Source organism: Stenella coeruleoalba (genome assembly GCF_951394435.1).
Source record: "Stenella coeruleoalba genome assembly, chromosome: 19".
Classification (NCBI taxonomy): Eukaryota; Metazoa; Chordata; class Mammalia; order Artiodactyla; family Delphinidae; genus Stenella; species Stenella coeruleoalba.
This window is the reverse complement of record NC_137165.1, coordinates 20935616-20961541: the sequence shown is the minus strand read 5'-3', so window position 1 is coordinate 20961541 and position 25926 is coordinate 20935616. Positions and strand designations below refer to the sequence as shown.

Below are 25926 nucleotides of genomic sequence, written 5' to 3'. Positions count from 1 at the left end.
ACTAAGTAGCACCTGACGGCCCTTTCTTTCCTCATCTTCCTTTCCCCCCTCTCGGGCTCTTTTGTTTCTCTTTCCCTCTCTCCTCCCTTTCCCTCTTTTAAACTGCCCTTCCTTTCGACTTGACAATCATGACCGTAGTAATTCGCAGACCAGGCCCCTGGAACTCGAGGCTAAAAGAGGTTGCTGGTTGCTAACACCTGTCTCCCAGCTAAATGAATAGGCTCTTTTGTGGGCAGGATGCTAAAAAAGCTGATTAGTACAATACTGGCTTAAAGGACCTATTAATGATCCAACATATGTAAATCATGGAGTGATTTAAAGCCATTTTAGAGATTTGTTTCTTATACTCTGCGTTAATTTTTTATATTGAATTAGGATGTTGGCTGAATTTTTCCATGTAAACCGTGAATCTGTTTATTGCCCAAATGGACTAATTTTTGTCATATTGATTGGGAATCATTTATATTCTAAAGAAGTTTCTACCCTTAAGGGCCTTTGTATTGTTCTGCAAATGTCTAGTGTGAAATACAATTAAAGTTTTGTTCACTGTGCTGCTGACATAATTAGTTTAATTTCTGCTCCTTATATATTTCTCTTGGAAGCTGGGAAATTAAAATACTAGATTTTGCATAAAACTGCTTTTTTGAGGGGGTGATTTTACTGTCAGTTGAACAGACTTAGGCCCGAGGGTACATTTTTTAACATGTCTTACTTAACTTTCCTGTAATAGTCTCTTTCTCTCTATAGAATCAATGTATAATTGGCTGTTGAAGCATTCAGAAGAGACAGTGTTTGGCCTTTACCCTGTGATTATATTTTTTCCTATATCTCTTTTGAGGAAATGTGTGTAATTTTTGGAAACTCCTAAGTATATTACCATTACGAGAGCATGAGAACTTTTGCAAAGGCTAGAGAATGGAGTGGTTTTCTGAAATAAGCTGTATTATTTAATTCCCTCCCCAAATCACTGCTGTGTTCTTCTTTAGATCATAGTGCTTGCAGACCTTGATGTGAAAGTGGAAAGGCTGTGATGCCTGGCAAATCCTCTTCACAATTTTTCTATGATGCGTTTCACAGAAATGGCTCTAGTCTTCAGGAACAGAAGTCACTCTCAAGGAGACTTTACACTTAATCACTCTAATCCACACTTAATTTCTTACAGGATTCTTGGAGAGATTCTCACCAGGCTGCTGATTTCATGGAGTTATGACCTATGAAGGTTTTTTTTTTTTATCTCCCTTAAGCCTGCTAACCTTTTTTTTTTTTTTTTAAGGGAAAGTGACCTTGGTCTGGTAATTTCTCCATTGTCCTCTCCTGTAAAAAGATAAGCAAAACCTTCTGGCTCTCTCAGCAGCCTTTTTCAGCAGCTACCACCCATGTGCTGAATTTGAACTTTACACAATTTTTGTTGAGTTAGTGTCACTTGACTTTTGAAAGCTGCCCCCTCCAATGCTATAGGTTTAGCCTGCATCTCCTAGTTTAACATTCACACGCCTTTTCTAGAATTGCATATAATTATTATATGCAATTATATTATAATTATTATATGCAATTTTAATGTTTCATTATCTCTGGGTTGTGGAGTGGTCAGGTCTCCTAGGGACAGCCGATCCAATCAGACTGCTTGGAGCCAGAGTCTGATTTGCTGAAACATTTTAACTGCCTTGATCCACTTTGAAGAAATGCTGCCTAGTCATCCTGAAATTTACAGGAAGTTAGGCCAACTGGAGCCTCTGCTGGCCTCTGAGTGGTAATGTAATTCGTTAGTAATCAGCACCATTGTTTATTTGAAACTGCTGGGTTACGTTAAAAGACTTGGAAAAAAAGCTTTTCTTAAGTAAATAGAGCAGCCTCCTCTCCCACCCCGCCCCTCCTTGTTTTACCCTTTTCATTTACTTGGAAAAATCTTTCCACTCTTATTTCTGATCACATGCATGGAATGTGATGGAATCAATATCTTTTATGCTATAGGAAAGCTTGTTTTCCCTCCAGCAATTTCTGTGAATTCCCCCTACCCCCTTTCAACTTTCATAATGATTAAGATATCTGCTTGAGAAATAACCATGCCTCATCTTCTTCTGTTGACTTTACAACCTTTTCCTAAGTCTTGAGTCAGTGGGTCCATAGCCAATGAATTATACCTCCTCTTGATCATGCTCAATTATTATCTTCATGGCGTGGAAGAAGATCCACTAGAGCATGAGCCTTTATTCCAAAATCCTAGACAAAAGGAGCGTTCTGATTTGGGGAAAGAGGGTGGAGTGTTTTCCAGGACTTTAGAGGGAGTGGGTCAGCCGAAGTTCAGCCGGTTTGAGGAATCCTTAGTAAAGGATGGTTCTCAGGAAGAGGGCGGAATTGTCTTGGAATTGATTTTGCAGACCAGTAGCCATGGTTTGGGCAATTTGGATTTTATGGAGGTGAAGAGGAGCAGTTTGGTGTTAAAGTTTTGTGCCAGGGTGTGGGGTAGGAAGGAATAGCTGCAGGGCCTAGGACTTGCCCAGTCCGCAGTGGAAAATTCTTAGGCCTTCCGGTTCTCTCACTTCTGTCTACCTCTCTTTTTACCTTTTGGGCATGACTAGATTCAGGTGCCATTCTTGGTCATTTGTCATATGCTGATGGAAGTACCTGCATAGTCATTCTGTGTCAGAGCTGAAGTTTACCTTAGCCAGTGTTTGCTGCAGAGCTGGTGGGGAAAGGGGTCAAATGTTCCCAGAGAGCTTGACAGAGGGCACTCCACCTTCCCTACCACCCTCACCATATGGTTGGACGCAGCACTCCAGGTGATTCTGAGTCATCACCCCCACGCCCATTGATCTAGTTCAGTGTTTCCCAACTGTTTGGACTGTTGACATAGTTGCAGACCGGCTGCTTGAGGAATAGTGACAGTGAACCAACCAATTAATGGGGGACATACATATGATAGTTTTGCAGTTTCACCTCCAGATGATCTTCGTCAGATTCCTAAATTTTATTTATTTGATTAACCTTTTTAATGTAGCATATCACCATGTCTTCTGTACTACCAAAACTAATATTAAAAGTGAAAATATGTTGACAGTTACATCTAATTTGGTGTTTGAGATACTGGCTGTCCACACCTGCACTGTTATTTGTGGAAACGCTCACAAATAGCCGCTTCAAATCTTTCTCCTCAACTCTTTTCAGAAACAGTACAAAGATAAAAATAAGCCACTAGTTTTCTTTGGGAGGGACTGGTACAAAATTCAAGAGTTCTGAATATCATGTCAAGAAAGCAGTTCTTGGACTTCCCTGGTGGCGCAGTGGTTAAGAATCCGCCTGTCAATGCAGGGGACATGGGTTCAAGCCCTGGTCCAGGAAGATCCCACATGCTGCAAAGCAACGAAGCCCGTGCACCGCAACTACTGAGCCTGCGATCTAGAGCCCACGAGCCCCAACTACTGAGCCTGTGTGCCACAACTACTGAAGCCCACGTGCCTAGAGCCGGTGCTCCGCAACAAGAGAAGCCACCGCAATGAGAAGCCCGTGCACTGCAACGAAGAGTAGCCCCCGCTGGCCACAACTAGGGAAAGCCCACGCGCAGCAACGAAAACCCAATGCAGCCAAAAATAAATAAAGTAATTAAAAAAAAAAAAACAGTTCTTGATGCCATAGCATGTAAATGTTTACATGTATTTTAATACACATTTGGTCTTCCCAACCAAACATCATTTTTTTAAATGGGGAAAAATTGAAATTTGTTGTTACATATTACTAATATTATAAAAGCATATTGAAATGTTTTCTTTAAGTTTTAATATACTGATTTAATATACTGATTTAAAAATACTGATTTAAAAATACTAAGTATTTTAAAAATACTTTAAAAAATTTAAAAATGTGACTTTTTACCTAAAATAATTTCTTTATTGGGGTTTACACACAAATTGTGACCTTTTTTTTAATCCCTAGAGGCATTACTAAGATTATTATTGCAGTAGATCTCAAATTTTCATGTGTATCAGAGTCTCCCGGGTGCTTGTAAAAAACTGCAGTTTCCTGGTTGCTAGCCCAGACCTATAGAATCTGGGTGTTTGGGAATGAAGCTGGGGATTCTGATGTAGCTTATCTGCAGACCACACTTGGAGAAAGTAATACTGTCAGAAGGAACCACACATTAAAAAAAAATGATAATATTGAGAAATGCTGATGTTAGGGGGCTGCTTTTATTCTGCAGAGGAGGAATTCAAGGCACAGGGAAGTAAAAAGTCTCCAATTCACCCAGCGTCTCCAAGATAGTTGGATCTTGCAGACCAGCAGTGAGGTCTTTTGAGTCTAATTGGGTACTCTCATGAGGTTACACCGTGGTGTACCTCCTTATTGGTTTCTCTGATTGCCCTCAAATCAGAAGCTGTAGGATAGGGCAAGGGTGCTTTGATTCCTTCAGAACAATAAGTGACACAATTGGCATTCAACTGTACAAAAAGTTAGTGTTTCTGAAACTGGTGAAGGACCAGCTTTGTAAAGTGCTTTTTCAGTCTATTGCCAACTAATATTTTTGTAAAGTACAAGAAAAATGAATTACCAGGAAGTCATGCACTTGGATGCACAGTTCATACCTACTATGAATTTTTTTTTACCTTGACATGGATGTCCATGGAGGGTGTGCGACTGCACACTTTGAATAGCATTGTTCTATTATAGGTGGTTCTGAGGACGTCTTAGGAACTTGATATCAAAGGTCCTTGATTTTCTTCCTTAGGCTACCTGTAATTGAGGCAACCAACTGAGAACTCCCTACTTGGAGAGAGAAGTTCTGTCAGTTGGTGATTTGCTAGATCAGAACCACGATTTTAATACTTGAGGATGAGGTGAGGATACTTACCTTTAATATATTTAAGAATATATTGATAGACCTTGCATTTTGTGCCTGTATCGGGAGGGTATTTACCTCCTTTGACTAAATATTAGAAGGGAGTTTCCAACTACTTGGTCTGTAACTTTACTTACAGTTAATAAAGATGCTTAAAGGTGGGAGACAAAATAAAATTTGACGGTGTGCCGTTTCTTTGAGACACTTCAGCGTGTTTGGTTTTTAGAAGCCTTTTGTAAGTAATCTAGGAACAAGCATTACTAGTTTGTGTGGCTATAATGTCAAAATGAGTGTTGATTTGGAGCAGGGGAAAAAAAATCTCTCCATGCATGCATTGTGTCCTGGTTTAATTGCTTGGTTGGATGAAATGTCAAACTTGATAGATTATTGGAGCTGTTATTTTTATTTTGGTGGTTAAACAATAATGAAACTGTTTGGATGTTTGCGGGGAACACTGCTTCCTGTGTCTGGACTTTGCTCTGGAGAAAGTTTCAATTGTTCAGAAGCAATACTAGTTAGAAAATGCAGCTTCTATGGCTCCTAGCACAGCTGTCTAAACTATTAGCTGTATTGGGGCCTTTGGACAAGCATTGTTTAACACTTTTGGACACAATTTATGTTTCTGATTCCAAAATGTCTATGGTTGTTGCTGAATAGTTGGGAAACCTAGAAATGGGAGAGAGGTGTCTAGGTAAAGTCAAGCCTTTTTTCTTTAAGCATCTCTAGAACAAACTCCATCTTTCTTTCTTTCTTTTTTTTTTTTTAAATTAATTATTTATTTATGGCTGCGTTGGGTGTTTGTTGCTGCATGTGGGCCCTCTCTAGTTGAGGCGAGCAGGGGCTACTCTTCGTTGCGGTGCGCAGGCTTCCTATTGCGGTGGCCTCTCTCGCCGCGGAGCACGGGCTTCAGTAGTTGTGGCTCGTGGCTCCAGAGCACAGGCTCAGTAGTTGTGGTGCACAGGCCCAGTTGCTCCGCGGGCATGCGGGATCCTCCCAGACCAGGGCGCGAACCCGCGTCCCCTGCATTGGCAGGCGGATTCTGCAATGCAGAATCCGCCTGCCAATGCAGGGGACGCGGGTTCGCGCCCTGGTCCTGCGCCACCAGGGAAGCCCCCAAACTCCATCTGTCTAACTGGGGTAGGGAGGGGTGGGGAGGCTGTGTGATGAGACTGGGCCTTGCTTTCTTAGGTACTGTTCAGTAGAATAGCATGTGTGCCAGGCTACAGAGGACTTTGGTCATTATAACCTTATGGTACTTCTCTTTATACCCTATTTTACCTGTATAAAAATTATCGGTAGTTATTGTGTGCTTTTTGTGTGCCAAGGATTTTGTTATATGAACTCATTTAACCCCTCCCAACAATTCTGCGAAATGTAGGCACCAGTATCTGTGTTCCGCAGATCAGGAAATGTGGCACAGAGAAGTTGAAAATGTGCCTAAGGCCACACAGTGTTTGAACCCAAGTAGTCTGGCTGGAAAGACCCGCTCCCAACCACCAGACCCCAGCTGCCTCTCACTCCATCAGCTCATCTAATTATGATTACTTATCAGAGTAAGTCTTTAGAAATAGGTTCTATTTCATAGAACGTGGGCTTAAAATTATCCTTTTATACATGGGCCTCCTTGTGTGGAAGGTGATTTTAGAATGTTATTAGCAGTCTTTGTTATTCCTTTACTAGTTTTAATTCCATTAGCACTGAAGGATTTTTTTTTTTTGTCTTTTAAATTTTTGGCTGCATTAGGTCTTTGTTGCTGCGTGTGGGCTTTCTCTAGTTGTGGCAGGCGGGGTCTACTCTTCCTTACGGTGCCCGGGCTTCTCATTGTGGTGGCTTCTCTTGTTGCGGAGTATGGGCTGTAGGTGCATGGGCTCAGTAGTTGCAGCACACGGGCTTAGCTGCTTCGCAGCATATGGGATCTTCCCAGACCAGGGATGGAACCTGTGTCCCCTGCCTTGGCAGGCGGATTCTTAACCACTGCGCCACCAGGGAAGTCCTGAAGGATTGTTTTATAGTTTATTCCATGTTTTAAAATTGTAATTGTATTTGATATATCAACCAGTCACCCTCAAAAGCACATTTGGCTAAACAGCTGAAGCATTGGGTTAGAGGAGAATTTATTGGTGGGTTTTCTGTTAAAAAAAAAACTTTTTTTTTGGAGTGTCTTTCTGTTTTTCAATAGGCCTTACCAGTAAATTGACCCTTGTGTAGGATACTGTAGATGTTGGTGGCCCGAGGGTCCTCGTGTTGTAAGTGATACTGGAATAAATGGTGGTAGACCACTTTCAGTAAGAAGCCCGGATGAGTATAGAAACTAAAACTTTGTGCCTGAGACATGTGACCTGCTTTCAGTACATGTGAGCCCTGGCTGGGAGAATCACAGAGGAAGCATCATTTAAATTTTTTCCACTAACCTTTCCCTCACATTTGGAGACTGCTACTGAGACTTTTGTAGGAAAAACTGTTTGTAGTAGGAAACCTGTCACATGTGAGGTGCCCCACGCCAGTAACCACATCTTTCACAATTTATGTGTCTGATCGCTGCAGTTTTCAGATGCTTTTGATTTCAAGCAGGACACTTTGGGCTGAATGCTGAGCTTAAATTGCAGTGAGAGTTCACTCTGCATGGGTTACTTCTGCTGCCTCCTGGCTCATTGCTCGCAGCCCTGGGGAAGCTCAGATAAAAACACCGGTAGAGATGGGGCACAGGTAATGCCTGAAATGTAGTTTAGGTGGTTGAGCCAGCAACGGACTCATGCTTAAACAATCTTTTTTTTTTTTTTTCTGGCATAGTAGGGATGGCAGAATAATATGAAATGTGCTTTGCCTTACAAACAATTCACCTTCCTTAATTCTCCATAGTGGTTGGACAGTTGAATGAGTAATTGTAATTGCACATTTATTGTCACATACATCCCTTTCCCCCCAACCAATCCTTGTCAACCAGTAATCTGTTCTCTATCTGTATAATTTTGTCCTTTTTGAAATGTTATGGAAATAGAATCATAACAACATGTGGCCTTCTGAGGTTGGCATTTTTCACTTAGCATGATGCCCTCCATCCAAGATGTATTTAGTAATGTATTTAATAATGCTTTTTATTACTAAATAGAATAAATAGTATGGATGGATGTATCACAGTTGTTTTTTTAATTGAAGTATAGTTGATTTACAATGTTGTATTAGTTCCTAGTGTACAGTAAAGTGATTCGTATATATACTTTTTCATAGTCTTTTCCATTATTGTTCATGGCAAGATATTGAATATAGTTTCTATTTTTCAAAATTAATTAATTAATTAATTTTTGGCTGCATTGGGTGTTCATTGCTGCGGGCAGGCTTTCTCTAGTTGCAGCAAGCAGGGGCTACTCTTCGTTGCGGTGCGCAGGCTTCTCATTGCAGTGGCTTCTCTTGTTGCAGAGCACGGGCTCTAGGTGCGTGGGCTTCAGTAGTTGTGGCACGCGGGCTCAGTAGTTGTGGCTCGAGGGCTCTAGAGCACAGGCTCAGTAGTTGTGGCACACGTGCTTAGTTGCTCCACGGCATGTGGGATCTTCCCGGACCAGGGCTTGAACCTGTGTCCCCTGCATTGGCAGGCGGATTCTTAACCACTACGCCACCAAGGAAGTCTTTAGTATAGTTTCTTGTACTATACAGTAGGACCTGTTGTTTATCTATTTTATATTTTGTAGTTTGTATCTGCTAATCCCGAACTCCTAATTTATCTCTCCCCCATCCCCTTTCCCCTTTGTTAACTATAAGTTTGTTTTCTATGCCTTGGATGTATCACAGGTTTTTAAATTTAATTAATTATTTAATTAATTAATTAGGTTGTGCTGGGTCTTTGTTGAGACAGGCAGGCTCCTTAGTTGTGGCATGCAAACTCTTAGTTGTTGCATGCATGTGGGATCTAGTTCCCTGACCAGGGATCGAACCCAGGCCCCCTGCATTGGTAGTGCAGAGTCTTAACCACTGTGGCACCAGGGAAGTGTCTGTATCACAGTTTTTTAACCATTTACCTATTGTAGGGCATTTTGGTTGTTTTCAGTTTGGGGCTGTTACAGATAAAGCCATTATGAACATTTATGTACAGGTATTTGTGTAGATACAAGTTTTGATTTCTCTGGGTTAAGTGCCCAGGAATGCAATTGCTCAGTCTTACAGTATGTGTATCTTTAGTTTCTTAAAGAAACCACCAAACTATTTTCCCAAGCCCTGTACCATTTTACAGTCTGTCCCACCAGCAGTGTATGAGATCCAGTTTCTCTGCATCCTCATCAGCATTTGGTATTGTCCCCCTTTTTTAACTTTTCTAATAAGTAGCATATCTGTTTTTTAAGTTCATCAGACTACTTGTAAAACTGACTTGACTGACAAAGAGCAAGATTTTTGAGTCGTGGTTAGCCCTTCATGTGGCTCTTTCTCTCTACAGTGTTCAGTGGTCTGTTGACCTGCTTTTTAATCCCCTGCCCTGGTGTCCCTGAGAGAGAGAAGACTAACCAGGACTAACCAGGGGGAAGTGAGGACATGAGCACGAGACTCAGTCTCCCCCTAACCTGGCAGGACATAGCACAGTACCGCTTCTGGCTCAGAATGACGAAAAACGAACCAACAATGCTGTCCCAACACTGAATTCTGGTTGATTCTTATGTTTGCCTCAGTGAATATAGCCTTAAATATGCTGAAAATTTGGCTCAGAATGGCCCTAAGAACTTGTTCAAATTGTTCTGTTTCATTTTCTTTGTCAGGTGATCTTAGGTACTTTATTTCTGGTAATGTTAATTAGCTTATACTCCTCATTTAAATACTAAAATAGCACAAAGGTGTATATATAAAGCAGAAAGTAAACCTCCACCCGTACCAAAAGTAACACTGTTAAGTGGTTCTAGACTTTTTGACTATATGTTTTGTATCTCTCTCTCTGTATATATACATATGTATGTATATGTTCTGTGTGTGCTATGTGTGTGTGTGTGTGTGTGTGTGTGTGTGTGTTCTCCACCTGCTATTCTGTATTCTCCACCTGCTGTTCTGTACTGCTTTTTTTTTTTTTAATGGATAATATATTGTGGGCATTTTTCCCTGTGATTCTTTTTTAAGTGTTTAATGCCTGCAACAAAACTTTGGGTTCCTTTCTCTAACCCTTTTTTGTTCTATTGTAAAAGGGATGAGAGAGATACCATTGAAAGACCCAAACAAATGTATTTTATTCCTAGTTACATGCGTTTGGGTTGAAATAAGGTTATGCCTTTATTTGCAGGTAAATCCTTAGAATTCTGGGTGTTGGGATCTATCTATCCACTCTATTATGAATAATGCAAGTCTAACTTTATGATGTGATCTCTTGCAAGCCTTGAGGGAAGCAAGAACTGTGAGCACAGTAATCTTTAGAGAATGTATAGTCCTTTGGGTATTTGTCTACTCATTGGCTGCTTAGTCAGATGGAGTGTTTTCTTAAGTGCTCCTTAAATGCACAGCGCAGTTTTTATTTTGATATCTCTCCTTCTGTCTTCTCTGCCTCTTCCACTACTTTGATTACCTTGATGGGACATTCAAGCTGTGCAGTCTTACCCTTTTATTTCCATAGCCTACAAAAGCCAGTTTGAAGATTAACTGTAGGTGAAAAGGTAATTTATCTGCATGGCTAGAAATCACCCATCAAGATGAAACGCATGTCAACAAAGGCCCCCTAGACTTGGGGACCTGAAGGAAGGTAACTTAATCTTGTGGCATTTTTAGTGGAAACCAGGGTGAAAATTTAGGAAGTTTGACTTATTGGAGGCAGAGCATGAGTATGAGGGTGGAGAGACAGAGAAAGAGAAGGGGGCAGGGAGGGGGGAGAGAGAGGGAGAGAGAGAGAATGTGTGTGTATATTTGGGGAAGAGAAAAATCTAGAGCTATAAAGTAAATAAGAATTATGAATTAAGGTAATCTTCAAAGTTGAATTACAGAATCTTTGTTCTGAGAGGGTGGCTACTGGGGAATAGAACATGAGCTTACCAGTTACTTCATTATGAAGCTCTTGGAGTTGTTTAGGTGATGGAGTTTGATGACAAGGGCCTTTTCCCAGCCCTTCTTCTGTATTAGCAGCACAGGGGGAAAAATGAAGAAATAGCTTTGTATAGAAAATCACACCCGTCGAATGGTTCCAAGATTTCCGTTGCCAGGTTTCTAAAGTGAACTGCCCAAGATAGCAGTTTAGTCACGTCGCTGACTTCCTTTCTCCCAATCTTGTCATCAGGTCATCAGGCTGTGTCCTGTCAGCTTTGGAGTCTTCCTTTTCCTTCAAAGTGGGCTTGTTACTTTTTCAGTTCCTGACATTTACTAATATAGTATTTCATTGTGCCTGAGGTAGGCAGTACCCTTGATGTTGGCTACCTTTCTTCTTTTTTTTTGTTTTGTTTTGTTTTTTTAATTAATTTTATTTTTTATTTTTTGGCTGCTTTGGGTCTTCGTTGCTGCACGCGGGATTTCTCTAGTTGCAGCGAGCGGGGGCTACTCTTCGTTGCAGTACGTGGGCTTCTCACTGCGGTGGCTTCTCTTGTTGCGGAGCATGGGCTCTAGGCGCGTGGGCTTCAGTAGTTGCAGCACGCGGACTCTAGAGCGCAGGCTCAGTAGTTGTGGCGCACGGGCTTAGTTGCTCCGCGGCATGTGGGATCTTCCCGGACCAGGGCTCAAACCCAAGTCCCCTGCATTGGCAGGCGGATTCTTAACCATCTGCACCACCAGGGAAGTCCGCTATTGGATACCTTTGTGCACTATGAAGTATTATGCCACAGTGGATAATAAAGTGCCCAAATTATATTATAGAACAGATTCTGGTAACTGCAGCTCCGGGGACCGGCTTGGCTGGTGTGCCCTCCTGCAGCTCGGGGGTGGTTTTGCCACAAAGTGCTGTGAAGCAGGTTGAGCCTCATTCAGTGCCGGTTCCTATATCTGAACACTAAAGTGGCTCGTTAAAGATTAAAGGGACTGCTGGGTTCTTCTGGCCCCAAGATGGAATGATCCCCGCCATGGCAACAGCCGCTGTCTCCCAGGAGAGGCCATCTTATCCAGCAGGGTTGTGCTTCCAAATGTTACAGTAAGCCTGCGGTGGATGATGCTGTGGTGATAAGTTGCCATTTAGGCACTCTTGACATATGAGCTATATAGCATCCCATGGTTTGAATTTCTGGGCAAAACTGCCTCATCAGGAAGTCAGAAGCCTCTACTTTCAAGCTGTGCCTTTGCGGAGGTTTTCTCCTTTGTTCTATTTGACTGTTCTGTTGAGTCAAATGAACTTCAATTTTCACAGTCATAAAAATTCTGTTAAGCCCCTTCTACTGCATCCCAGGTGTGAAAATGTCTCAGTCTAACAGGACTGTGGGTGGCAGCGAAAATCCTTAAGATAAGTAGTTAGGATAATTGCCTCTGGAGGCTTGAAGAAAATAATGGTCCAGTCAACAGAATAAATATAGTTCAATTGTTATATTCTTGATGGTTCTTGTGGGTGAGGGGACTAATGTCTAACACCTGCTCTGTGAGACTACTGTTCAGTTTGATGGTCTTCGGGGAAAAAAACCCCAACTTTTCATTTTGGACTTCCCTGGTGGCACAGTGATTAAGAATCCACCTACCAATTCAGGGGACACGGGTTTGATCCCTGGTCTGGGAAGATCCCACATGCCGCGGAGCAACTAAGCCCCCGCCACAACTACTGAGCCTGCGCTCTAGAGCCCGCAAGCCACAAGTACTGAGCCCATGCACTACAACTACTAAAGCCCGCGTGCCTAGAGCCCGTGCTCTGCAACAAGAGAAGCCACCACAATGAGAAGCCCGCGCACCGCAACGAAGAGTAGCCCCCACTTGACCCAACTAGAGAAACTCCGCGCGCAGCAACACAGACCCAACACAGCCAAAAAACAAACAAACAAAAACTTTTCATTTTACAGTGCTTAGAGATCAGAGCTATGACCTGTCTCCCAAAACATGATCCAAGGCCTCTCTGTATCAGAATCACTTGGGAGAGGGAGATGCTTATTAAAAATTCCGATTCTAGGGGCTTCCCTGGTTGCGCAGTGGTTGAGAGTCCGCCTGCCGATGCAGGGGACATGGGTTACTGCCCTGGTCCGGGAAGATCCCACATGCCGCGGAGCGGCTGGGCCAGTGAGCCATGGCCGCTGAGCCTGCGCGTCTGGAGCCTGTGCTCTGCAACGGGAGAGGCCACAGCAGTGAGAGGCCCGCGTACGGCAAAAAAAAAAAATTTCCGATTCTGGGGGCTCCTTCCACTTCTGCTAATTCAGAGTGTCTGAGAGACTGGGTTGGGAAGTGATCCTTTTCAATAAGCACCACTGTTGATTCTTAAGTACCTCTAGAGTTGATTCTCGAGTATCCTGAAGTTCACTTCATTTTTCATGCCTAATTTCTGTGATTTATTAGGTGATAGCTACTTGGTTGACATTCATTGTCTTTTTTGAAGAGTAGGTACTCTAGTTTAAAAAAAAAAAATTATAAGATCCCTGAACATCCAAGATTAGAATTTAGCAGTGTCTCTAATTATCAACAAAGTGAGAAAGCCACTGGTTCTTGGAAATTTGGATTTATCAGTTCACTGTCTTCTCAATCATAAAAAGGACGTGGGGGGAAAGAAAAAGGATATGGACATAAGTAAGATTAATTTTGTTAAAAAGAGGAAATGTGCAGTATTATTTAGGTTGCTAGGAATGGGGAAGCAGGTAAAAGGAGGCTGTTGAGAGGAAAGAGTGAGATGGGGAAAAGGTTAAAGTAGTTTATAAACAGTAGAACATTTAAAACTTTAACTGAATTTTAAATTACCAAGTAATATTTGAATATATGCTTGTTGTAAAATGTATTCAAATACTGGTAAAGCTAAAATACCTCCTTGATCTGCTCCCATTGTGCTTCCCTCCCATATCTTTTTCTATGGATTTGGTAATTTTCTATGGATTTGGAAGACTACAGAATCCTAAGAAATGACTATTTTAATTTCTTTTGACACCTGCTTGTTGTTTAAAATGTTAAGAAATATCAGAAAACAAACCAAATATGGGCTTTAAACGGCATTGCATATTTCTGTGCAAGTAAAACAGTGGGTATGGTGTTTGCAAGATGTGTGTGTATATATACATACACACATACATACTCGTACACAAAAGCATACATGCACACATACACATGTTAAATATCTCTTGTGACCACACATAAAAAGTAAGTCTATATAGCTATGGGTGTGAATTAACTTTGTCTGAGTTTTAAAATAATATATTAAAAAACATATATATTGAAGGAACTTAAGCACAAAGCCACAATTATTTTGTTTATTTCTCATACAGTCTCATATTCTTGGAGTTTTCATATAACCTTATAAAAGCTCAAGTGCCTGAAGCCATTAGTTCAAGTTTAGCATCTTTTTAGAGCTCTACACGTGTAATCCTCAGCCTTTCCTGGCTAAAAGAAGGAACTCAGATGGAGTATGGTTATATTCAGGGGAAACTGATCGGAACTGTACAGAATCCCACAGAGGGAGACGATAATCTGAGCCTGCCCTCCTCACCTGCTGAGTGGTGCTTATCTTAGCAGAATTAGGAAGTTCTGACGCTTCTGTTGCGCTTTGCATCATTTACATTTACTTCCTGGGCACAGTACCATCTGGATTTTCTCTTCCTCATTTAAAGTTTACTAATATAGAATGAGTCAGAAGCTTTTAACAGTATTCTATTTTTGTTTCCGTATTTGTCTCTACTGTATGTACCTTGAGAGTTGCTCTATATTAGGATGTTTGTGACTTATCATCAACTACAGAAATATTTTTTAAAGTGTGGTCTGTGAGATAATGGTTATCAACTGCTCTAAAGATGCTTTTATCATTTGAAAAAGACTAATTAACACATACTGTAGGAAAACTTCTTTAAACACAGCTATTTTCTGGAAAGGAAAACACTGAAGGGGAGGAAGTAAAAGAGGGAACATTTTATAAAACCTTCTAAAAGGCCAGTGTGGTTATCCTGTTGGAATAATGTAATTAAGGGGCATTGAATTGGATAAAATAACTTTTTTTTTAAACTAGCCCCGTGAAAAGGAATAGAATTAAATAGCATAGTTTTTAAACCCGCATTCTGACAATCTGCATGTACATTTTAACGAATCCTAACATTTATTGAATGACAGGCTGGATTGGCAGCTACATCCAGAGTTGATGCCTTGAGAGACCTACCTGACAGGATGAACAAGGCTAGGTGTGGTGGCCTTGAATGCCCATGCTAAGGAATAGCTGATAACCATGGGAAATTTTGAGCAGGGAACAGAAGGATCTGATATGAACTTTAGTTTCATTCTTGTAGAATGAAAACACGGAGGAAGCAAGGACTTAATCTTTTGTTTTCTTTGTCTAGCACCATTGTCAGTTCTAGCCTGTCAGGGCAAATTCAATAATAATTAATAGCTGTTGATGAGCCAGTCATTCTAGAATCGATTTTTTTTTTTAAAGACACCAATTGTACTTGAACATTTGTTACTTTTTTAAAAAAATTAATTCTTTTTTTTTTTTTTTGGCTGTGTTGGGTCTTCGTTTCTGTGCGAGGGCTTTCTCCAGTTGCGGCAAGCGGGGGCCACTCTTCATCGCGGTGCGCGGGCCTCTCACTATTGCGGCCTCTCTTGTTGCGGAGCACAGGCTCCAGACGCGCAGGCTCAGGAGTTGTGGCCCACGGGCCTAGTTGCTCCGCGGCATGTGGGATCTTCCCAGACCAGGGCTCGAACCCGTGTCCCCTGCATTAGCAGGCAGATTCTCAACCACTGCGCCACCAGGGAAGCCCTAGAATCAATTTTTTAATAAGCTGGCCAATAAATGAGAATTGACATAAATTTAAGGATTTTTCAAAAGTAAGTGTTAATGTGATTTTCACAGACTCCTATGTTCCTTAAACATCTAGTAGGTGTGATGGTGGATAACTTAGCTTTAGCATAGAGAATGTGGCAGCTGATTAAACAAAGAAAACCCTCCTATGTATCTGTGTTAATTAGAGAGCATGAGTTGTCTAAGGAAACAGAAAGGTCAGAGAAAGCCTGGTGGGGAAAAAGAACAGTGAGCCTGGTCAGAGCTGACAGAATTCACCCTAATGATTTGACCAGCTAGCCATGACTGGGCAGGTCCCCCCCCATGACTGGGCATCCTCTCACCCAGATGTTCTAATTTGTAAATGCAAAGTGACTTCTTTATCAGCCTCTTGGGGAAATCTCCAGAGCTTGTGGACCTGCTATCTTCAGTAATCGTGCTGTCCTGAGCCCCAGGCTGTTTTCAGGTGATATTTCAGAAGGTGACTGACCACTGGAACTTTTCTGGGTGACCAGCAGCTGGGGAACGAGGTTCACCTGCCCCCAGTAATCAGCTTTCCATTTGAAAGAAAAATCAGTGGGGTGCCTCTTGTTTTCTAGGTTGCAGTTGATTGCGGTTGGCTCAGGCTGAGTTGTTTGGGAAATGAGTTTTGCCTGGCGTGAGTCAGCACTGCCCTGGGTAAACCGCCTGCTCTGTTGCAATCTTGCTTACCAAAGATACGTCCCCAGGCAGCACCATTCACTGCCTGAAAGCCGCTGCTGTTGGTTCCTGAGATGATCTCATCTGAACCCGGCTCCAAGGACCTCAGCAGCGGCAGGAACCGGAGGCAGCTTGCTTTCTGCCCTGGCCATGTTTTGAAACAGGCAAAATCAGGTAACCCCAGACTGTTTTTTCTTAGTGTCTTGAGCTAGACTGAGCTGATGCAGAAACTGGGAAGAGCCTTAGTCTTTAGAAGTGAGTCAACGTGTTATCACGTTGGGTATCTGAAAGTCCTTCAACTCTTTGGAGGGGATGTTAGGGGAAAAGTTTCATTTCCTTTGGGATCTGGATGTGGTTTTGGACCTAATAAGACCGTTTATTATATAAACCTTAGAGAAATCAAACAGGTTTACAGCTTTATCCATCTTTTGCTGTTGTAGTCTCTATTCTTTCTGTGTCTTGTGAGAAATGGTTTAGTCATACTAAACCATTGTTAAAGGAAGAGAGAGGGGCAAACATATTTGCTTTTCTGCTTAATAATTTTGACTCCTGAATTGTAGAAAGCACTGTCTTACCAGTGAGTTTCTGAGGTGTTAATGAAGACCCTCCCCTCATTCTGTTCAGACTGCCGCCCTATCTCCTTCCTGCTCTTCACTTCTAAACTTCTGAAATCTTCAGCCTCAGCACCAGGCAGTAACCCTCTTTAAAGTTTGCTCTTTCCTGTGCCTTACAATTACCCCCAGGTGGTCCATGTTCACTCTACTTCAGGCCTTTGCGCAGGCAAGCCTTCTCTGAGACACCCTGCCCCAGCTTAACCTGGCCAACTGGCTTAACTGGCTGGAGTCTGAAAATCACTTCTTCCATGAAATCTCTTCTTACTCACCAAGACTGGATGAGTACTCAGGAGCATCCTGTGTCTCCTCGATCGTGGACTAGATTGAGAAGCAGCACCTGTTTTGTTAGAATTATATCCATGGTACTTGGCACATAGTAGGTCCTTAGTAAGAGTAGAATGAGCACGAGCCTCCACTGTACTTCCTCAACTCGGATCCTCTTAGCAGCTCTTTGTTATTTTGGCTTCTACCCCCATTACCCTATTCCTGTTTTCCTGAAGATTACAAGTAAACTCCTGATTTCCAGGCCCAGTATTCTGGTCCTGATTTCAGCCTCCATCTTACTTAATCTCTGCCTAGCATTTGGCAGTATTGAACCATTCTTTTTTTTTCCCCAGCAGCCTTCTCTCTGTGGCTTTGTGGCCACCTTGTCTCTTCTGAGTTTCCAGAGTATCCTTCCATTATTTATTCTCATTTTCTTTTGATTATCCCATAAGTGTCGAGGTGCTCCAGGGCTTTGTCTTGGGTTTCTTTTCACTCTTTTCCCAGCCCTTTCCTCTAAGGATCTCAAATATGTCCATGAATTCAGCCATCCTCAGTATGTTTTGCCAGCCCAGCTGTCTCTCCCAAACTTCAGATCCTTATTTCCAACTTGACAAATCTTGACAAGCTTTGTCCAACTTCACAAACCTACCAGGTTTGTCTTAAGTTCAACACGTACATAACAAGTCATTATCTCCCCTACCCAGTATCTGTTATCTGCTTGTATTGCTGTATGTTTGAACTCTGTTAATTATATCTACCAAATCTGCCTCTTCATTCTTTTTATGCCACACATCTCTAAATATGATAAATCTGTGGTTGCTAAACCCTCTTGATTATATTGGCGTACTGTTTGATGTGTGTCTTTTCTTCATTCCCACTGTATTGCTTTAATTTATCATAGGTCAAAAACTATTTTGTTTAACCAGCCCAATGGCTTAAAATTTTATGTGTGAAGACTTTTAGGCGGGGCCTGCATTCTTCCAAGATCACAGATAATCACCATTCTCCCAGATGTTACACAACGAAGATGTCACTTTTGACCTACTTTGCCTCCAGGAATTTGAGTTTGTAACTTCTGATTCAAAGCCTTATCAAATCTTGATTGTGCTTTTGTCACTGCACCATAGATCCTTCTCTGCTCCAACCTCTCATTCTTGTTGCCAAAGTTATGTTCCTAAAGGCCAAATCTAATCTTTTCATTCGCAACGTTTCAGAGTGCCATTTGTTCTCTGTTTCCTACTTAGCTAGATTGGGAAAGTCCTTCATAATTTGACCCTATCCTACCTGTTACTCATTTTGTCTCCCTCTCCTTTTCCCAGCCATTTCTCTCCTCTCCAACCTCCCTGAACTCTTCATTTTTCCAGTCCCTGGTTATACCACATCCTTTTAGGACACTGTGCCATTTCCTGGTGGTTCCCCCTCCTCTCTGACAGGCAAAGTGCTCATCCCCAGGAGACTTAGTTCATATGTGAATCCTTCCCTGACTTCCTCCGGTAGTTATTCTTCCTTATTTGGACTTCCACAGCAGTGTCTGTCTCTTCCACTAGACTGTTGAATTCCTTCACTGGACCTGGTCCTTGACGTAGAGCTCAGCACCATTAGACAGTGGCTAAAGTGGGTCTCCAGGGTCAAACCACTAGTCAAAACATCTTTATTAGTCTTGGCAGTATTAGAAAATCCATAAGCTTTCTAGTTAGATGGCATGTTTTTGTTCTTGTTTGATGAACTTGAGCCCATGGTGCCTATTCTGTATATGTCACCTGAAACCATCAAGTAACCATCCAAAGTTAATTTGAAGATTTATAGGACTTCCTGAAACCTAGTTCTAGACCATCACCTAACGTAGTATAGTACCTTACAAAATTATTCCCTTGTATCATTTTATTTGATACCTACAGTACCCTGTGTTGGGTAGGTTTTGTTATCCCTATTTTATCGGTGATTGTAAAGCTACTTCTGACATTGAAGCATACATTCTGGTAAGACTCAGAGGGAAAACATGTTTTTACACTGCTGTAAGCACCTGGTTTGTCTCTTTGTAGATAAATATACCTTGTTGGGTTCTACAGAAAAGGTGCCTTTGCTCAGTAGGTGGGTGCTAAAGGTCTTGTCTTTTGCAAGGCCACTTTATCTTCGAGGTGGAAGGAGGAGGTACTCAGAGCCTACTTGGCCTTGGAGAGGCCTTGACCGTGGTTGGAGACCTTGATTGACATGAATGGTATGCCCACTCCAGCCTCTCAAGCTTTTCTGTTGTGCTTCAGATACCTAGAATTTGTTAAAATCTACCTCAATAGTGGAGCGTCAAACCAGGTTGATGAGTGAAGGGAGTCATCACAAAATGGAATAAGGTGAGCGTTAAAAGAAGAAGGGGTTTCACATTAATTCTAATAAGTGATTAAGTTTGTAGGGTAATTCACAACTTTTGGGAGGCTAACATGCCATATTGGGGACTGTGGAATTTGATTATAGAAAGGTGAACCAGGGAATTCCTTTGGCGGTCCAGTGGTTAGGACTCTGTGCTTCCACTGCTGGGGGCATGGGTTCAATTCCTGGTTGGGGAACTAAGATCCCGCATGCTGTGCTATGTGGCAAAAATAAATAAATAACTAAATAAAAGTAAAATAAGAAAGATGAACCATAAGGGCTGGGACATAACATCTGTTAGATACTGGCATGTGGAATCCAATATTGGTCCGCCCATACTTAAGAGAGGAATAAAGATGATTAAAAAGTTAAAAAAAATTCCTTATCGTTATACGTTTAAAAAAAATAGAAAGATTTTAGCCTAGAGAAGGAAAAGCTAAGGGATGGCTTGATTACCATCTTTGAGTACAAGAATAGTTTTTGCTTGGGGATTTTGATTAATTGGTCTTCCTATATTTCAAAGATTTAAGAGGAAATGGGCTTAAATTGGGGGAGGAGTGATTTTAATGAATATGAGGAAGAGTTTCTTTTTTTTAATTTTTAAAATTTTTTTGGCTGCGTTGGGTCTTTGTTGCTGCAGGTGGGCTTTCTCTAGTTGTGGCGAGCGGGGGCTACTCTTCATTGCGGTGCGCGGGCTTCTCATTGTGGTGGCTTCTCTTGTTGTGGAGCACAGGCTCTAGGCGTGCGGGCTTCAGTAGTTGCAGCACGTGGGTTCAGTATATGTGGTTCACGGGCTCTAGAGCGCAGGCTCAGTAGTTGTGGCTCACGGGCTTAGTTGCTCCGCGGCATGTGGGATCTTCCCAGACCAGGGCACGAACCCGTGTCCCCTGCATTGGCAGGTGGATTCTTAACCACTGTGCCACCAGGGAAGTCCTGAATTCGGTTTTAATGGATGATCAGAATTTTGGGCAGGTGGAGCAAACGAATGGGAAATTCATACTTCTGAAGCAGAAAGTGGGTGTTATATTGCTCATATAATTTCAGAAGATTGGAGGAAACTAGTTTGGGGAAAGATGAAGGGTTTGGTTTTGAGTGTCTTTGGTATGCTAGATTTAAAGTCTGGATATCTAGCAGGAATTTGGAAATGACTACTAAAACTGAAGCCTGAGATTGATTCCAAAGACTGAGGAATCTATTCATTCAATGGATACTTACTGAGCTTCCACTGTGTGCCAGACAACTGCACTGTAGGGAAGGTGAGCCGAAGTCTGATGGATAAGGAGCTGGCTTTGTGAAGAGCTGTGGAGGATGTTCCTGGCAGGAAAGGAACCACAAGTGTGCAGGCCTTGGGGGCAATAAATGATTTTTTTTTTTGAGGAAGTCAAAATAAAAGGAGACCACCAAGGGCCTCGAGTGAGGTGAATGGGGGGTGGAGGGTGATGGGGGTGTGTGGCATGAGGTAAAGCAGAAGAGGTAGGCAGGGCCCACATCACATGGGGCCTTTGTGGGCCGTAGTGAGTCTCGGTTTTACAAAAGGGCATGGTGGGAAACCACTGAAGGCTTTAAAGCAGGAGAGTAACAAGTGTGCGTGTGTATGTGTGTGTGTATTTTTTTTGGCCACGCCACGTGGCTTGCGTGATCTCAGTTCCCCCACCAAGTATTGAACCCAGGCCACAGCAGTGAAAGCCTGGAATCCTAACCACTGGACCATCGGGAAACTCAGGCAGAGTATAGTTTTTAAAAGAGAAGTTTACCCTGACTACTATGTGGAGAAAAGAGAGTGGCAAAGAGGAGGCCAGTAAGGAGGTGTTTGCTCTAGTTTTTGAGAAAGATAATGGCATATAAGTCAGGGTGTGGCCATGGACATAGGAGGGATGTTTGCAGGATATATTTTAAAAGTAAAACCAATAGAATTCACTAGAGAAGGAAAGGAAGAATGGTTAGTCCAGGGCCCTAGAAGATATTTAAGGGGCAAAAGGAGGAGCCAGGGAAGGACAGGGAGGAAAATATGTCTTTAAAGGAGAGTCAAGCTATTGCACTTTCAGTGGGAATCAAAGGGAAGAAGATAGGTAGGTCATCGGCATATGGGAGGTCGTCAAGGTTTGATGTAGGAAAAAGCCGTGCATTTAGCCATCACAAGATCATTGGTGACCTTGGAGAAAGGGCTTTCAGTAGATTGAAGCACAGTTCATGAACAAGTGTGTGACATGGAAGTGAAGTAGAGCACCAGCTATTCTATGGGGGAATTGAAGAGAAAGGGAGACTGAGCTGAGAGCTCACTTTGTGCAAACTTGTAAGGGACGTATGTGTGTAGAGGCAGGTTTTCTAAAAACTGTAATGGACCAATGTTCACTGAGCATCTTCTCTGTGCCAGTCACTGTGCTAGGAGCTATACCAACTCTATTCTATTTATCTTTGTCTTGAACCAATTTCCATAAAAGTGTAGTGACCTCCAAAATGAATTTCCAAATTTTAGGGACATATGGAACCTTTTTTGGGGTATGGGAAGGAATTATTAGAGCTAAGTTTTTCTGTATTTTTATCTTACCCTTTGAAATTTCTTCTTAGTGTTCTGCTTTATATAGAACACAGTATATTTGTGTAGTAGTACTTGTCTAATTTGCTGTTAAATATAGATACATTGGAGATGTACTAATTTTTTTTTTAACTAATGGTCAAAAATGGTGGATTCTACTGGCCCTGTGAATAAAGGGGAGGTTTTGAGATGGAAAGAAAAGAAGAGGTAGAGAGAAGGGTGGGAAATTAACATGCCAGTTAGTCTGCACATTGTTTTAAACCTGTTAAGAACCCTGTGAAGTTATTTTCCCCCATTTTACAGATAAGAAACTGAGGTCTGGAGAAATTAACTTGTCTGAGGTCACACAACCAGTTAAGTGATGGAACTGGAATTTGAAACTGGGTCTGTTTTACTTGAAAGCCTTATCACCTCGCTTATTCTTCCCCTTCTTCTTCTGCTTACTGCTCTTTCATATTTTTCCATTTAATTCTCACAGTGATTCTACAAGGAACAGATTAGAATACCTGTTTTGCAATTGAGGACTCTGAGGCACAAATGAAACAATCAGCGCATGGTCACATATCTGGTCTGTGGCACCAGCTGGACTCCTGACCCCAGTGTTCCCCACTGCACCACCATTGCCTCTCAAGTGGACAGGGCCCAGTTGAATTGTTTTGGTAAAGTAGGAGAGGAGGTTTCTAGTTATCTGACAAAGAAGGAGTGGAAGAGGGGATAGGGTTTGGAAGATTACTTAAGAGTAACAGTTCCAATTTTTTTGAGCTATTACTCTGTTGTTAATTACCTCAGTTAGGTACTTCATTGTACAGATTTGGAAGATGAAGTTTAAGGAAGTTAAGTACCTCACGTACCTCAACTGAGATCACACAGGAAGAATTTGAGTTGTGTCTAACTCCAGGCCCTATGTCCTAAATCCTGCACAACACTGCTCTTTGGAAAGTTGCTATGAGACATCAACTAGAGATGAATAAAAGATTTCTGAGCCCATTGATGGCTTGGTCCCAGTTGTATGAATTTGTTGGGAACCCAGTAAATAAAGTCTTCTGACTTTTCTGTAATACTTGGTAGCTCAGGTATGGAGAGATTGAGGAAAGGAGGGGAAGAAAAGTGTAGAATAAGAATTCAGTAAATCAGAAGAGGGCCTCAGGGTGCAGCAATGGCAGATCGCAATGGATTGTGTTAAGAAAAGTCATGTTTGAAATTCATTCTTATGATAAATATTTATGGTGGTTCTGTTTGATGCACGATATTTTGGGATGTGGCCAAAAAAGAATGCAAAGATGGACAAGATGGCATCTTTGACCTCTAGAAGGTTAGAGAGGGAGAATAAGTGTTTCACCACAGTGCATGATTGGAGGGTATGAGAGAGGTGGAAAGTAAGGAGAAGTATGGAAAAGTATCATCCAGGTTGACTTATTGTAGATTGAGGGTGGCATTAGGTAGGACTGGTCAGCTGGGTGCCATCTAGCTTCTCAGGAAGACCTCTGAGGATTTTGGTCACTATGTTTCAGGTCTGATTCTTCTTAATGGATTTTGCTTTGTACCTGGAAATGATCAGTCTTTTGGAGACAGGATTTTGTTCAGACTTGAGTGACTGTGCTCAGAGTGGAACGCCAATTTTTATTTTAGAGTGGATTCCTTTCCTGTTGTCTGGATCCTGGATTTTGCTAGGACATTGCTGTTAAATATCAAGAGATCTGAAAAATGAAATTTAATAATATCAAGCTTGCGTTCGTGAGCATGGAATAATGTGACAGGATAGTTGGTAGGAGAGAACACAGTTACAAAAAGGCTAAGATTATTATTTTTTATTTTTGCGGTACGCGGGCCTCTCACCGCCGTGGCCTCTCCCGTTGCGGAGCACAGGCTTCCGGACGCACAGGCTCAGCGGCCATGGCTCACGGGCCCAGCCGCTCCGCGGCATGTGGGATCCTCTTGGACCGGGGCACGAACCCGTGTCCTCTGCATCGGCAGGCAGACTCTTAACCACTGCGCCACCAGGGAAGCCCAAGGCTAAGACTATTTATTGCTCGCTGTATGCCAGGTATTGCACTAAGTGCTTTGCATACAGTAGGACATTTAATTCTCCCAGTGGTCCTCCTGCAAAGTAGGCACAATTATCCTCAGTTTTCAGATGAGGAAACCAAGGCTCTGTCCAAGCTAGTAGGAGGCTGAACTGAGATTGGAACCAAGTCCCTCTGACTCCAAGAACCCATATACCCCTAACTGCTACTATATGCTGTTTCTGTTTAAGCTTCATGAAGGAACCTTGTCCCATCACAGAGAAGATGGCTTGTCGCCTCTCTGCAGTGTTTCTCTGCCTTGGGTGATTCTGGAGTCAATGTGGCCCCCTCTATTTTTTCTACATTTTTCTAAGTTTCTTTGTTGACCACACTTTGATGTGGTCACATTCTTTGTTTAAATATATTAATGCCATCATCCAAGCCTTTTTGTCCGCTTCTCTTCTTGCTTTTGGTTTGGAAGACATTGTATCTCTTTGGAGGGACTCTGTGTATCTTCACACATTGATTTTGTGTTGATTTTATTACCTTAATTTTATGGGTTAAGTTATGAGATTCCTCCAGCTCCTAACTTGTCAACCTCCCTCCCCACCGCCCTGCTCCCCTTCCTTCCCCACTGGATTTAAGTTCAAATTCTGAGTCTGATTTTGGAATACTCAGTCTGGCTCCAATCCAGCTATCCAATTTAGCCATGGCTCTCTGGATCGTTACCTATTATTATTACCATCTCTCCCTTCATACCCACTTATGTCTCAAATTAAATCTAGTTACTTACTGAAACGATATGTCCTTGATTTCCTACTTGTGTACCCTTGTTTCTGTTGTTTTTGGCTTGAAATGTCATTCTTCCTATGAAGCCTTCTCTGATCCCTCACTGGGAGTAATCATTTCCTCCTTTGAGTCTCACAGTGGAGGATTCTTTTATGTCTCCTTTATGGCACAGCACACTTTCTGCCATATTTTTCAACTGTTTGTGTACATGCCTTTATCTCTCCTACTAGACCATAAACTCATTGAGCAGAGCTATCTGGTTGACCTTTGTATCTCCTCTAGAGTCTAGTTCCATTCCCTGCACATAGTAGACATTGGATAGCTATTGGATGAATGGATAACAGAATTTCAGATTTAAGTTTCTACTCACTGGTTTAGATATTTTTCCCTCTTGTTTGCTTCCCTCCTTCCTTTTCCATTTCCTTTTCTTTTCTTATTTCTTTTTTTGCACTGACTCATCGAACTTGTCTTCGCCACTCCCTTTTCTTACCCAGATTTGCCTCATTCTTTCCCCATTAGCAGTCACTGTGTGGGAGGGAGTACCACATGTTGCTGGTCAATTTTCTCCATCCTTTGTGGGTCTATTCACTCCAGGAATCATATGACCAGCATGGGAACCAAGTGGTGGATTACATTACCATCTTAATAACAAGACCACGTGTAAAGAAGAGTCTTCAAGGTTTGTTAATATATTGCTTTCAAGTGGGAAACTTTCTGATCCACATTTCAAGGGAAAGGGGAAAAAAATCCTTGGGTGCTTGGGAAGCAGATCAAGGTAGATTCACACTGCGGGATGTGGGATGTTAGAGGCATCTTATTTGAGTGAAGGAAAGCAGGAAGCCATAGCATCTTCTGCTAACTGTTATTGTTGGATTCCTGCATTTCTTCTACAGCTGGAAGAAACATTAGAGATTAGGGTAGTGCAACCCTCCTATTTTCCAGATGAGAAAGCAGACCCAAAGAGGCTAAATAACTTGTGCATAAAAACTGGGATATTCGTT

At 42.0% G+C, this 25926-nt stretch overlaps 1 protein-coding gene across 3 annotated transcripts in view; it reads left to right on the top strand.

Annotated features, from left to right (window-relative positions):
• RFFL (ring finger and FYVE like domain containing E3 ubiquitin protein ligase) overlaps positions 1–25926 on the top strand; it is a 70769-nt gene that overhangs the window by 5727 nt on the left and 39116 nt on the right. The window contains exon 1 of one of the 3 annotated variants that reach the window (XM_079904544.1): positions 16364–16529. The exons of the other annotated variants lie outside the window; for them this stretch is intronic. Within the exon in view, the coding sequence (XP_079760670.1) occupies positions 16430–16529 (100 nt within the window). The 5' untranslated portion in view covers positions 16364–16429. Of the gene's footprint in view, positions 1–16363; positions 16530–25926 lie in introns of those variants that run through there. 3 annotated transcript variants of the gene reach the window in all.